Genomic DNA, 14,946 nt, shown 5'->3' on the forward strand with positions numbered 1-14,946 from the left:
TCGATTCTACTTCAATTCACTAATGGCACAAATGCATTAACCTTGTATGTCTACGATGTGGATTGCGCAAGGTCCAACATTTAGATTTCTACTTTCTTCCAAACCAACAAGTTTAGGCAAATGTATGATTCAAGTTGAGGTTGTCCCTGTCAATTGTTTGTCAAAGGATTGTGCATATCAAGGGGTGTAAAGAGGATGCATCATTTATTTACTTGCCAACATTCCAAATGCGTTCTCAACAAGAATTGGTGAAGACGGTCTATATTTAGGGATTCAAACATGCCCATACAATAGTTGCGACCCCAATGCAAGTTGTTTACGATTGTGCAATGATCATGCATGAAGACCCATCTGATCCAAACTAGGTTTTCAAAGGCGTAGAAGTGTAAAAAGAGCTTCACAAGGATTGTGTTCAAATCAATGCACACTATTAATTAATAATGTTCACGTAATGGATCAAATAACAAACCATTAGGAAGCAAAACATAGCAATGAAGAAGATGATGATAACAATAACATGCAAAGAGGTGAATCTATTCACCAATTTTTAGAGCAAAGAGCCCATATCACGGTGATATTGTAAACTCAACTCTCATTTGTGTACGAAGGACATGCAAGAATGGGATTGTTATCGCCATTTCATAACAATGATCAAACTACGCATCATCAAGCCATATGGAACCTTTTGTGTTGTAAAAGTCGTAATTGTGGAAACAAAGGTTTTTGGAGTATTTGAAACAATTATGGTCATGCTACCTTCCCCATCGCCAATTGCAACATGATGTCCTTAATTGTCACAAGCTAATGGACATCAGCCATGAAAATAAAATCACCACAATGCTTAATATTCCTACCCCAACGCTAATCACTCAAAACTGGTCGTATCTACATTTTCTTCGCATCATTCGTGTTCTGTACCATGCCAACCCACCGGCTCCGGAACTAGGGATTAGCCAATCTTCTTGTAAAATAAGACTTAAGAAGATTTCAAAGGCAGTAAAAAAAACTTAGAAGGTCCTGGAAGGTTCCAGAAGGTTCTAAAAACAAACACAAACTAAGATCATAATTCTGCATTCTTCTCTTTCTCTCTGTTTGCCTCTGCCTCTGTTTCCTGCATGGTGACTATGGCTGCAATATCATCAATTACCATAACGAACTATTGTTCCCATGTACCCTCCATATTGATGCCTACCAAGTCTTCTTCTTCAGCATGTAGTGTTTCTCAGCATCGAATTTCCAGAATAAATGGCCAGAATAAATTTCGCACGAAACTCGATGAATTCTGCTCAACGCATCCATCAAATCGTAGAAATCGATTTTCTGCTGGACCTGTTCGTGTGGTAAATGAGAAAGTGGTCGGTATCGATCTTGGGACAACCAATTCGGCTGTTGCTGCCATTGAGGGTGGAAAACCAACCATAATAACTAACTCAGAGGGCCACCGGACAACCCCCTCTGTTGTCGCTTACACAAAAAATGGTGATCGTCTTGTTGGACAAATTGCTAAACGGCAGGCTGTTGTGAATCCAGAGAATACGTTTTTCTCAGTCAAACGGTTCATTGGTCGTAAGATGAACGAAGTTGATGAAGAATCGAAGCAAGTCTCTTATCGAGTTGTTAGAGATTTGAACGGGAATGTGAAGCTTGATTGCCCTGCCATTGGAAAGCAGTTTTCTGCCGAAGAGATTTCTGCCCTGGTTAGTTGAGTTAGTTAATTATGATGATGTGTATCATTTTGTTCGTGGAATATATTGGTTTGGATTTATATTTACATTTGAGTATTGTTTTTCTTTTAAAGGATGGTTGGATTACGTTTAGGATAGCTGGGTTTAGTTTGTGTTCCTTTTTCAGACAGTAGGATTAAAATTGTTAGATTTTTGTTTGTATTTTCTTTCCCAAAATAGTTGGATCGATGTGCACTAATTATTTTAGATTGTTGGATGTGTGTGTGTGTGTGTGTGTGTGTGTGTGTGTGGTTTTAGAATACTTTATGATTTTTTAAAATAGATCTTAATGTGTGTAGTTTGTTCTCGAGTAGCTGGGATTTTATGTGTTCTTCTTTGAAAAAGGAGTTTTGTTCTCAAAACGGTTTAGTTTGGTCTTTTGTGTATTTTTTGAGCAATTTCCTTTGTCTGTATTTTTTTCACTGGTTGGATTGATGCATTTTGTATAGCATGTTATGATGTGCATTTTTTGTTGTTTTGGTTAATCTGCATGCACTTTGAGAATTAAGGGCCAGGTCTATAAGCACATGTGGAATATGTTAAACCCTAGGAGTATTTATTTATTGTACAAAACCAGAGTGAAATTATGTAATACCAGGTTATATATTTAAAAATAGGTTAAATCTCGAAAGATGGACATACAAATTGTCGGAAACTAGGTTAAACACTAGAAAAAGGGGGAAATTGTATATTACAGATTGTTGGATAAAGCATACAAAACTATATATAATTGAAACTTGGCACTTGAAGATCAAAATAGGTGAAAATTAACTGTTAGGTTTTATATAATATAGTCTTAACCTGCAAACATGATATACAAATTTTCATAAAGATGGTTAAACCTTTGAAAATGGTATACAGATTGCACTAGGTTTTTCTAGACAGCAGATTAAACCCTGGCTATAAATCCCTTTAAAATGGTATACGAAATGTACCAAGATTAAACACCACGAATACTTTAAAAAGATATAGAAACTGTACTAAGGTATATGGGCAATAATCATGTAATTTCTAGTTAAACCCCAAAACAACGAATGATTTGGTTTTGTGGAAAATGTGCTAGTCCCTCTTCTTAAACAGATTTCATTCCACAATTCAATCCACTCTGATATTTCTCATTTTTAAGGTCATTTGATAATAATAAAAATTAAAGAGATTGTGATTCTGAATCCCTCCTATCTCATAAAATATGCTTAAATTTTCTAGGTGTTGAGAAAGCTAGTCGATGATGCATCCAAATTTCTCAATGACAAGGTTAACAAAGCAGTTATAACTGTTCCTGCATACTTTAATGACTCACAGAGAACCGCTACAAAAGATGCTGGTAGAATTGCATCTCTAGAGGTCCTCCGCATCATTAATGAGCCTACAGCAGCTTCTCTTGCCTATGGCTTCGAGAAGAAGAGCCATGAAACCATCCTTGTGTTTGATCTTGGTGGCGGAACTTTTGATGTGTCAGGTATGGTGTCAGAAAGCTTTATAAAGTTTTGTTTTTGGCAAGCCTTGATGTCCATATACGCATAATTTCAAGTTATTTCATGGTTAATACATTTTTGCAATATTAGATATCTTTGTTTGATGTATTACAACAAATTACGGCATGTCTGTGATCTTTGCTAGTGCTAAGATATGATTAATGTCAGTATTTCATCGTCATTTCACAGAAAGTTCTAACACATTCATTGCGATCCTAGATGTCTCTGTTCAATGTAGTATAATGCCAATCTCGCCTTGTATATGGTCGTTTCTAGTTCATATAAATACATTGCATCCCTAGATGTCTTTGTTCAATATATTACAGCAATAAATTGCAATTTATGTATGGTCTTTGCTAATGGGAAGACATGGTTGCAGTGCTGGAGGTTGGAGATGGTGTATTTGAGGTTCTTTCAACGTCTGGTGATACTCATTTAGGAGGAGATGATTTTGATAAGGTAGATTTTGTGACTAGTTCTATACCATCATCAATTCATTTCTCTGGGTTTCTTATTTTAAAATTCATATTGCATGGTTGAGTGACTTTGAAGTTTTCTATCCTGTCATTGGTGTAGCGCATTGTGGATTGGTTGGCATCAAATTTCAAGAGAGATGAGGGAATTGATCTCCTCAAAGACAAGCAAGCATTGCAAAGGCTTACAGAAGCAGCTGAGAAGGCCAAAATGGAATTATCTTCGTTGACTCAAACCAATATAAGGTGCGGTGTTCAATTTAGATGGTAGTATAACATAGGCCATTCTTTCTTTAGTTCATAATGAAGTTGGTTTAAAAATTTTAAATTTCTTTACTGTTTACTGAATCCTGGAGGTTTGTTTGATTGTCTTTTACCATTTTACGAACTTGGTGCTCGAACCATTTTTATTAATTTATTTAATTCATAACGTGTGTTTCAATAAAAAACCTATGCATTATAGAATGAGGCCACTTAAGTAGACAACAGGTGAAAATTCAACATCATAATATCTTATCGTTTCTTGAATATAGCCTCCCCTTCATAACTGCGACATCAGAAGGACCAAAGCACATCGATACAAGTCTTACGCGAGCTAAGTTTGAGGAGTTGTGTGCTGATTTATTGGACCGGTAAGCTTATATTATTTTCCATTTCATTCTTGTAATCCTTTTCTGATCGATATAACAGTCTATATTTGTTTATTTTCTTCAACATGCCAGTTTTGTTTTTCTGATATTGGGTTAGTTTTTTTCTTTTAAATTCTAGGTGGACTAAGTTGTTCTGTCTATATATTTATATTTTTCAATAACTGAGCAAAGTTGATTTGCATTTTCGTATTATATAGTCTAGCTGTGGAACAACCTTGTTTCGATTGAAGTGTAATATACAAACAATATATGTTCCTAATGTAGATGTAAAACGCCTGTTGAGAAAGCACTGCAAGATGCGAAGCTGAGTTTCAGTGATGTGAAGGAAGTGATCCTGGTGGGGGGCTCCACAAGGATTCCAGCAGTGCAAGTGTTGGTGAAGAAGTTGACTGGAAAGGAACCAAACCTTACGGTGAACCCTGATGAGGTTGTCGCCCTTGGAGCTGCAGTTCAGGTTAGTTTGGTGTATAATAACAGAATAAAAAACAAAAACATATATACGCATGCAGTATTTTAATTCCAATTCAGATGTCATTTGTAACTGTTTGGAGAAGGTGTACTTAATAATGTCGCATATATATCTAAGTCAAGTTTCCCAACAACTCTGGATGTATTAGTAGTGCTGCTTACAAGATATATATTCTTGCATACATATATTCTAATTTGTTTGGGCAGCAAATAAACCTATTCTAACAATCACTGATTATTGGTTTTTATTTCTTATATATAGGCTGGTGTCTTGGCTGGAGAAGTTAGTGATATTGTGCTCCTTGATGTGACCCCTCTTTCTCTTGGATTAGAGACTCTGGGAGGAGTAATGACGAAAATCATTCCTAGAAATACAACATTGCCTACATCAAAATCAGAAGTGTTCTCAACTGCAGCTGATGGTCAAACCAGTGTTGAGATCAATGTTCTTCAAGGGGAACGAGAATTTGTTAGAGACAACAAATCTCTAGGAAGTTTTAGGCTCGATGGAATTCCCCCTTCTCAAAGAGGAGTACCTCAGATTGAAGTGAAGTTCGATTTAGATGCCAATGGTATATTGTCTGTTACAGCTGTTGACAAAGGCACAGGTAAAAAGCAAGACATAACCATCACTGGTGCCAGTACCCTTCCAAAGGATGAGGTAAGAAAACATGCTCTATTTGTGGAGGATTTTCTTTTGCTTTGTACTAAGATAAAATCTGAGCTTGCATGAGGCTATATGATACTCTATTATGTGATACTCTATTATGTGATCTGTGAAAGTTATTGGCATTTGCATGCATATTAGGGTATGCGACCTTCCAAGGCCCTTCAGTTTGTTGGTAATTTTTCCTTGACGGAATATTCGTGTTGTGTTTCTTTCAGGTCGAAAGGATGGTGAGTGAAGCTGAGAAACATAGCAAAGAAGACAAGGAAAAGAGGGAAGCCATTGATACAAAGAACCAGGCAGATTCTGTAATCTACCAGACAGAGAAGCAACTGAAAGAATTAGGTGAGAAAATTGATCCAGCTATAAAGGCAAAAGTCGAGGCGAAAGTTGAAGAGCTCAAAGGCATGGTTGCGGAAGGATCAACTTCGACTCAGGCCATCAAAGATAGCATAGCGGCGCTAAACCAAGAGGTAATGCAAATTGGTCAATCTATCTACAGTCAACAAGGCGGGCCTGCAGGCCCAAGCACTAACGGAACTTCAAAAGATCCCAGCAGTGGTGATGATGTCATTGAAGCTGACTTCTCTGATAGTGCTTAGAAAGTTGATGGCATTGATATGTGTTGCTTGCCACCTGCCACCTTGACTGAAAAACTGGATAACTACTTAAATTGGAGGGATGGATAGGCAAAATACATTAGTAATGACTTGTATGTACATATTGTAGTTAGATTACTTCTTTTTTGTATATGTGGGGGGGTGGCTCTTTTACTCTTTCCATCATGCACTATTACACTTGGCTAATGAAAATATCAATTTGAAACCCAACTTAATGAGGAAAATATCAGCTTTGGTCTATGTTATGTTTCTTGAGTTGTTTCAAGAATGAGGATTCAGAGATTCTCCAGCCATATGAAAGATCGCAACTGGACTTTGTTGTTGTGGCTCAAGTCATGTTGCTTGAGGAGTTGGTTTCGAGAAAGGATTGCCAATCCTCTTTAGTTATTATATGCACATAATGTTAATATAATACATTGTTTTAGCTTCATTATTGTAGATCCAAGTGGCCATAATTCGAATTTTGACCTATGTTGAACCTTAAATAATTGACCTACATGTTAATAGTTGTAGAACATTGTCTACTAAAAACTTTGGCTAGGATAGCATGGAATTGTTTACATTCTAAGAAAAGAGTATGCCTCTCATCATTCTAAGATTACAAAAGCTATTAAGAAGAAATGGAGTTGCTTTGAAGAAGTTCTAAGAAAAAATCATATTTGCATCCAAGGCTCACTATAAATTAGAATATATTTTACTAGAAGGGAAAAAGGAAATTGAATTGAATTGAGCCAATGGTTGTTAGGATTCAAGCCCATGTGGTAATTTACCATCTATAGCTTAAATTATATCATTAAAATGATCATTTGTACATAAAACAACGGAGCATCCTTGCCATTAAGTGTCAAATTATTGATGGTGTTCTAGTACAAGTAATTCAAAAATTATTGATAATGTGTTAAGTACAATTAATTCCAGCGTAGTTACGACTACAATAAATAAATACAGTAAACAGACCAACAGAATCTAACCTGCTCACAAGCTACTCGTTTCTACCGACAACCACCAATAAGTTGGTTATCATTAACTTAGTTTCAGGATGTGACTGCAAAGAACACCTCAATTGACAAATACTACTAGTTCCTTTCAGGCCATGTGCACAATTTATTTACACACCAGTACATTGTGTTTCAACAAATTCATTCAGATTCATACTAGTCATGTATGCATAATTGAGTTCTACTTCCATGGTATGGTCTTTTTCATTAGTTGTTTAGAGAAATTCGTGCTTCTTTCAATAAAAGGATGCCTTCCCAATGTTCTCCCTATATTTCACAAGGTTATCTAGTGGATTATAAAGGTTGTCAAAATTTGAACCCTAGTTAGTCTACAGGTTAATATATATAGATTACCGCTATCAGTACCAATAAGAGACAGAGACAGAGTTGCTACATTTTCTGCAAATGAGAGTAAATTAATAAGTACCTCAGAATTTGCATCTACCTGATTACAATCCAAAAAATACAACGCTCTGTTGGCACTTCCAAAAATAATCATCGAAGCAATTTAGAGGCTACAATGATGAAAGCTAATTCCATCGAAATTTTCATACATTTCAACCAACCCAGAGACTGGAAAAAGCTTCTTCAAAAGCTCTTCGACGACCCAGTTCAGGAGTCCAACCACCTGCTTTTGCACCCTTTTCTTGCCTTTGTTTCCTTGTGTCTTCATCTTCATACAAGTCACGATCATGGCTAGATGCAACCACCGTTGGCTTCGGTTGCACAAATACACTGCCAGGTGCTACTGCTGGTGCATAAATTCCACTCGTCTGTTGTACAGAAGCAGCTTGCACCTAAATTATTAATAATTCATTCAAATCAAAACATATATAGCTCCTCTTTACTATAGTTTATTATGATCCTAAACTTGCATATATGTGACTACTAGTCTACTTCCACAAAAATCAAAATTGAATAATATATTATTGTGATTCCAAATTCTCAATGCCTCTCTAATGTTCTGGAACTGAGATTTCCTTAATCTCAACATCAAGAAACGCTTAAAAGGACAACTACACAAAGTCTCTAGAAGGCAGAGAAGAGAAACACCCTTGTCAACTAGAAGGTTCATGCGAAAACATCATTACAAGTGGACATAATAACATCAATGCTAAAACATGATTAAGTTCGTCCCCTTATAATTGTATCACAAACTTATCATCGTGAGCTTTAAATTTTTTCTTTGGATTTACACATCCCGGAACATATTCAAATTATGGGAATTCAAGAAGTTATGATTGAAGAGCTCCAAGCATGAGGGGAGACTTTTTATTCAATTAGGAAAGCCTTGAAGATCTTAAGATAAAGTGATTGTAATGTGCAAAAGCAAGAAAAATATTCAACACCACCAAGGAGATACAATTCAAAGAGAGATTAGATGCAGATGAGAGCCTTACAAGATGAAAATGTAACGCAGAACATCCAAACCCAAGAAGGCCAAATGAATACATCTAACCCACAAAGTATAAGTTCAAAATTCCAAATATCAGTTTACCTGTTCTGCCATCGTGTTGGTAGTTGCAGAAGGTTGTAGGGGTTGCTTTCTAAGAGCAGCTGATCGTTCTTCTGCCTGCAATTAAAACTCTATTCTCTCTCCCCTCTTTTCTTATTATTGAGAGAGATCAAAGCCAGAATTCCTATAGGGAGAGGGAAAGACGCATACACATTATCGTACAAATGCTTAGGAATAACATGCATAGGGCCTCAGTTCTTCCTATACGAGACCTTCTCTACCCCATGGTATAATTCAGGCTGAGATGTGAACAGCCACAACAGTGACCGAGGCACAATTCCAATTAATGATCAGTATCCAACAGATTTGGGAGCATACCAGGTAGAACACGGTATGCTCAATGAAATAATGTTTCCAATCACAAGGCATAAAGATAAATGTACTACCCCCATTCCAATATAGCTTTGATTGTCCACACTTGGACATGCCAAAGTGGAAGAGTATAGAGTGAGCTGATATCATTAAATTGATAAAGACTGTGTGATAAGCCACTTGGGATCTCTCCATATCAGTTAAGGGATTGAAATATCTTGGATTGGATCATGTGATTTTTTTGATTTTTTTCTTCTCAAAGATGAGACATTTACAGATATAATCTCTCGTTCAGTCTTGTATGCCATTTGGCCTCTTAGCAGACATTTATATATGCTTTGCCTCATGGGCCAGTTTTGGCTTTTGATAGCTGGCCTCTCAGGACCCATCTCTCCATGAGAGGAACTGCACAGACTCCCTAGGGGGTATGCAGGCATTAAAAGGACTATAGAGGATGTGTTCCAAGACTCAGCCCCAACAGCGAAGTATGAAGTTGTCACTATGAGCTCATATACTTGGTTCCAGGAGCTCCATACTAGTATACTATTATGCATAGCAACCAGAAGGGTCAATAAAATATGTATGAGCTATATTACTATGCAAAGCAACCACAAGGATTAACAAAAACCCACTTGCAAGTTTTATACTAAAGAGAAGGGCCTAACAAGTAATATTATACATGTTTGCATTGGAAACTATCATATAAAGGTATTAAAACGAGTTGCAAATGTCAGAAGAGAGGATTAGGTTTAAAAAAACTTGGCTGACGAATAAATCACCAAATTTTGCACCATATTAATCCAAGTACAAGAAGCTTATAACGATAATTTAGAATACAAATTCCTGTCTCCTCTTAACCTCTTACGCCACATTCATGCATACATTATCAATTCAGCATTCAAACACAAATGCATAAAACAATAACCTTCCGAGCATTGTTTGCAATTATCTGATCTGCATGCTCTTCTTGATACAACTTGATCTTTGCTTCAATTGCCTGAACATCCACTCCTTCAATCAATTTGAAGACTGCATTAAACATCAAGTACTGAGAAATTGGAGTCCATAGGTTCAAACATTGCACAGGGAATAATGAAACATGAAAAATTCATGGAAAATTTAGGTGGAAACTTGTTCAAAATAGCTAACCCCAGTGTTTGAATTCTACGTGACCCCTATAGAATCCTACTTCATTGGAATCAATATAAAATGCTGCAGAAATTGTTGGTCCCTCACAATAAAGTAATTTTGCTCAAGCAACTTGATATTATTCACAGATTAAAACTCATAAGTTTCCTGGGATTTTTAAGAGTGATTCCTCAAAACCTAACCCATAAATTCTGAAAGAGTGTCCACTTCTCTTGCATTGGCACATGGCTATCAGCTTCAGAAACCTTTGGTAAGGCATGACATATTCAAAATTTTACAGACCTAATTAATACCGACATCATTCACAGATATTTTACATATTTAACATGCACAGCTTCACTGTAGAGAGGATGAGTGTAACATTAGAATGAGCATAATGTTTTCCCATCTTAGCAGAATTTTCACAGCTGTTTTAACATATTAATCATGCATAGCTTCACTGTAGAGAGGATGAGCACAATATTTTCCCATCTTCACAAAAGATTGCTTACTCATATCCTCAACCTCTTCCAGGTAGTCATTGTAATCTCGAAGACTGGGAAAATCTTCCTCTCGCTTGTTGTATCTACAAGACTTGCACAAATATATAAGGACAATGAAATAAACCAAAATATGTCAAGAATTGACCAGATTCCATTTGTTTCATTCTATAACTATAAATATGGACAGAATGAAAATCTAGCTCACATGTTCAACATTCTTCTCCGGATTGCAAGGTCCTTATTCATTCTATCAAGCAACCTGAGAAATATGCCATTAAATCATAGAAATACATTAGGTCATTTTTTTCAGGCCTAAAATTGAATTTAATCATCATTTACTTTTTTATTTCTCCAAGGAACCAGAATATTAGACCTACTTCAAGATAAGAACATATAGTAGCTTATATGACAAGAAAACATATGTCAAAAGTTAATATAAAAATGAATCACAGCCACAGCATCCACATTGATTGGAATTCAATGTTTGGTTCTTTATACTAATTCCTTTGATTCTGTTCCGGCCAGCTAGATGATCCAAACCTTGACAAACCATTGTCAGTATTTTCTATCTCTCAAGAGCAGATTTGGATTATTCCAATCCATTTGATTATACTATCAATGCAAAAGTATGTCTTTCAGCATTGTCAACCCAAATGTATGCCCTGGTTTCTTAAATATAAGCTCCAAAATTTCACTGCAGCATAAATGACATTTCCATGGAAAGTTTCCTTCAATAATTCAGTACATTGATTCGAATTCTTTAAATCCTTTTCAGCTCTTTGGAATATTAAAGCCTCCCAATAACACAGGCACCTTGAAATATTTGCAAGTTATCTGCAACAAACTGAATTAATCCAACATTAGCTATCCAGCAGACTCCACAGTCCAGCTTCAATTATTTGAGAACACTTCAACTGTAACACACTCCTTATACAGTATCACCATAAGTGCTTGTATCATTTCATCAGAGAAATATCAGAGCTGATTTCTTATTGAAGAAGAAGTAGAATGGCCATGATCATTTCACCAAGGATCTCCTGAGAATATGCCATTACGACAGTTCCCTGACAATTTTTAAGTCTTCTTCTCTTTTCCAAACTCCATCGGTTACAATGATTCTCTAAGAGCTAAATGCATAAGATCTTACATATACTGCCAAGTCACATCTCTTCTCCATGAGAAATGAATTTAGCTCTTTGAAAAACAATGGTGCTCTTCTAATCTCTGTGGTGATTCCCATCAAGCTCTTTTGGGAGTACTCTGACACAATTTCAAGGTCTTAATTCTAGTTCTTGACAAGACAAACACCATTGGCATCATAAATTCCTTATTTTTGCTCCATCTGTAATTTGTTCTACAGCCAACTAACCCTCCAGTTCCAGACATTTCTTGATACTGAATTGCGCTGAAATAGAGTATCTGTCCTGCCTCAAAAACCTCATAATGTGCTGAATCAATGCCAGCAGTGAATCCTTTTGCACTAGTATGCACAGACTCGGCATTTCATCAACCCCAAGCCTTTTATTCATCCCTTTTAATGGTGAAATCATCTCTTGAGGATGACTTGAGACAGAGAATTAGATGTTAATATAGACGAAAACAAAGATAGATCTTGGTATACTGTCAAAGTGTATTTTCAGAACAACTTTCCTAATAAATACCCCTTATCAGCTAATATAAGCTACTTTAAAAAGCTTAATGGCATTTCTCCACACTGAGGACCTCTTCCAAGTTCTAATGACACCATCTTTTACAATATTTATATACCCTCTTCCACCACCTCATTGCAGCATGTGGATTACTATTTTCAGAGTGACACTGAGAGTAGATGACCGTCTATAAACTATGTGCATGTGTATCTCATTCCTACATCAACATGCCAACCTCTAAATTCCGTCTATGAACTACGGATAAACTAGAGACAGGCTCACAGATATGCAAACCATATACCAAAGCTGCAATCATGTCAAGGTAAGCAAACAATTCATGGTTTCACATGCAAATACTCCCAGAGAAGGAAACAACAATGGAAAATGTGTTCAAAATTTTCATCCTAAGTTTCACCTGCTCATATTATGATTCATGATGGTTGCATCTTAGGGTTTGCTATATAGAAACATGGCACCGCAATATGATGACATTAGTTTAGAATCTTCTTCGTACTTGAAAAACAATTATGCCAATAACAAAAAACTTTTAGATTATCGATAGAATGGGTAAGGATAGATAAAAGACATTTACTGTAGGAAAAAAAGATGTTGTTTCGTATGCCAATGACAGCAACAAGAAAGAGAAAGGCATATTTTCACCTGCGAATGAAGAGTTGATGAGGCAGAAACTCTTTGTCATCTGAAATCAATGATGGAAACCCACGCAGTGCAACTATTGTGTTGAGAGTAGAAAAAACGAACCTCCACCAGAATTGAGATCTTTTACATACTCTAAGTTCCTCAAGCTCCAAATTGATTCTTTTTTATAGAAAAAGATTAATATTCCTACATCACAGAAATGTTAACTCGTATTGTTAAGAAAATCAAAACTGAAACAACTTAAACCACGTTAAATTCCAATCTATAATGCACACCTTTGTTCGTTCACATGTTGCAGGCATGCAATAATCATGTTGATTTTAATTCAATTGTCCATGTTTGCAGAAATAGTTCCTTTTTTTACGTACAATGAAATGCCATGCGTCTTAATAAAAGTGGACTTTAAAATTAAAATCTAAGCCACAATTCAAATTTTAGTTTTGACCACGTATTGCAATGATGCAAGAATTATGTTAGTTAAATATGTTTAAATAATGGAAAGATTAAACCAGGATTTACGTAGATCAAATATAGCAATAATGCAGAAAATATTTGCATCAAACATTGCAATAACGCAAAATTTAGGTCGGCCAGATATTGAAAATTTCATGCGTGTATGTTACTTGATAATACAGACATCATTCAATATGTTACAGTTACTGCAATAAGTCGTTGTATTCTACTAATTTGTTGCTTACCAGAAACAGATTATTCTTGCATGGTACACAACTAAGAGTATTCGGTGAGATATGGTTATGGGGAGGCGATCTAGTGAAAGTCGAACAGGCCCACGTTTAGTTAGGGTTCGGCGCATTCTGCGGGGAGAATGAGAGGCTCAGAGATGTGCGAAAGAAACATTACCTTCGCAGGACGAATGGCAGAGAGAGAGGGAGGGAGATTATTAGGGTTGGAATTTTAGGACAGAGAGAAAGAGAGAGAGAGAAAGACAGAAAGATCTATTAACGTCTTTTAAGAGGCCAAAATGGCCTATAAGACCAAATAAGAGATTACATCTTAAGTGTTTTCTCATCTTTGAAAGAGAGAGATTAGGGTTGGAATTTGAGTACAGTTAAAAACTTAAATATAAGAAAGCGAGTGAAGTGAGTTGAGTGTATGGAGTGAGATGAGATGGATTGAATGGATACATTTGTGTTGGGGTTGGGAGGGTGGGGGGGACATATGTTCCTCGGGTTCTTAACTTGTAACTAAGTTGTATGTATGTATGTATGTATGTACAAGGTGTCCCCCCAAGAAAAACAATGACCCAATGGCACTCCATGTGTGATGGATGCGAGCAATCACAATGCTCGAAACTTGGTATGCATAATAATGTTTCCGCTCCTCCTCGTTCCTTCCTCCTCAACGTTATGGAACTCAACATGCACTCACTGGGTGGACTTTGTCGAAATTGATGACATTGGCCAAAACATTCATGATAAGGTATGCTTCTCGATTGTTTGGTTTTGTTGGGTCATGACCTTCGAAATGCGCTTTGTTGCCCTCTTGGCCATTGTCAAGCCTCCATTGGCTTTCCATGGCATATTTACTTTGGCACGTTAGGATGGATCCAACAGTTGGGGATACATTGGTTATTGATGTGATCATTTTCAAGATTGAGCAACAACAATTGATTTGGATTTCGTAAGAGCGATGTGGTTAACCGCCTAAAGTCTTATTATATGGATACGAATAGCCTTTTTACATGATGTGATGTTTTTCAAGAAGGTTATATTTGTGTCCATGTTATGCAATTTCAATTTAAGGGTAGCAAGTATCATCACAAACAATAATCTTGTGTGAACAATCCATCGTGTTATTTGTTTTCCACCCAATTAGAAAGGGTGTGACAAATTTGCACATCGAAAATTTTGTGTTGCATATCACATGGTGGTGAGCATCATCTCATCTCATCAATGAAATATTGTTAAATGAGATAATACAAAGAGGGTGACACGTTGATTGCTCATAACCATCTAGATGGTTCATGATCACAAGGCCTTCCATCAAGACAAACTCCAAGAATTAAACTTCTTCAACAATCTATATTAGATTGTCTACATCATACGGAAATGTACAAAAAGACTTTGAATATTATTGTTGGAA

The 14,946-nt window shown here is 36.3% G+C and overlaps 2 protein-coding genes across 3 annotated transcripts; one reads left to right on the plus strand and one right to left on the minus strand.

Moving 5' to 3' along the window:
• Window positions 1–1,068: 1,068 nt before the first annotated feature.
• LOC147868204 (stromal 70 kDa heat shock-related protein, chloroplastic-like) lies at window positions 1,069–6,223 on the plus strand. Its single transcript, XM_087316591.1, has 8 exons — window positions 1,069–1,697; window positions 2,931–3,183; window positions 3,579–3,658; window positions 3,776–3,918; window positions 4,206–4,304; window positions 4,587–4,776; window positions 5,053–5,451; window positions 5,676–6,223. Exons 1-8 carry the CDS (start codon window positions 1,116–1,118, stop codon window positions 6,057–6,059), a joined length of 2,130 nt encoding a protein of 709 aa, XP_087172717.1. The 5' UTR covers window positions 1,069–1,115; the 3' UTR covers window positions 6,060–6,223.
• A 1,268-nt stretch (window positions 6,224–7,491) lies between these two features.
• On the minus strand, window positions 7,492–13,709 carry LOC147868205 (cyclin-dependent kinase-activating kinase assembly factor-related / CDK-activating kinase assembly factor-like protein). 2 transcript variants are annotated; one of them, XM_087316533.1, is made up of 7 exons: window positions 13,578–13,709; window positions 12,844–12,921; window positions 10,740–10,793; window positions 10,544–10,617; window positions 9,829–9,932; window positions 8,574–8,648; window positions 7,492–7,872 (listed from the first exon to the last, which is right to left on the minus strand). In XM_087316533.1, the coding sequence occupies exons 1-7, from the start codon at window positions 13,655–13,657 to the stop codon at window positions 7,633–7,635; spliced, it is 705 nt and encodes a 234-aa protein (XP_087172659.1). In that variant the 5' UTR covers window positions 13,658–13,709; the 3' UTR covers window positions 7,492–7,632. The 2 variants fall into 2 exon arrangements, with proteins under 2 accessions (XP_087172659.1, XP_087172668.1); XM_087316542.1 differs by having other exon boundaries at window positions 12,844–13,029; window positions 13,542–13,634.
• Window positions 13,710–14,946: the final 1,237 nt, after the last annotated feature.

Source organism: Azolla caroliniana, unplaced genomic scaffold, assembly GCF_043228905.1.
Source record: "Azolla caroliniana isolate FFs.n. ecotype wild unplaced genomic scaffold, voAzoCaro1.0.p SCAF_1, whole genome shotgun sequence".
Classification (NCBI taxonomy): Eukaryota; Viridiplantae; Streptophyta; class Polypodiopsida; order Salviniales; family Salviniaceae; genus Azolla; species Azolla caroliniana.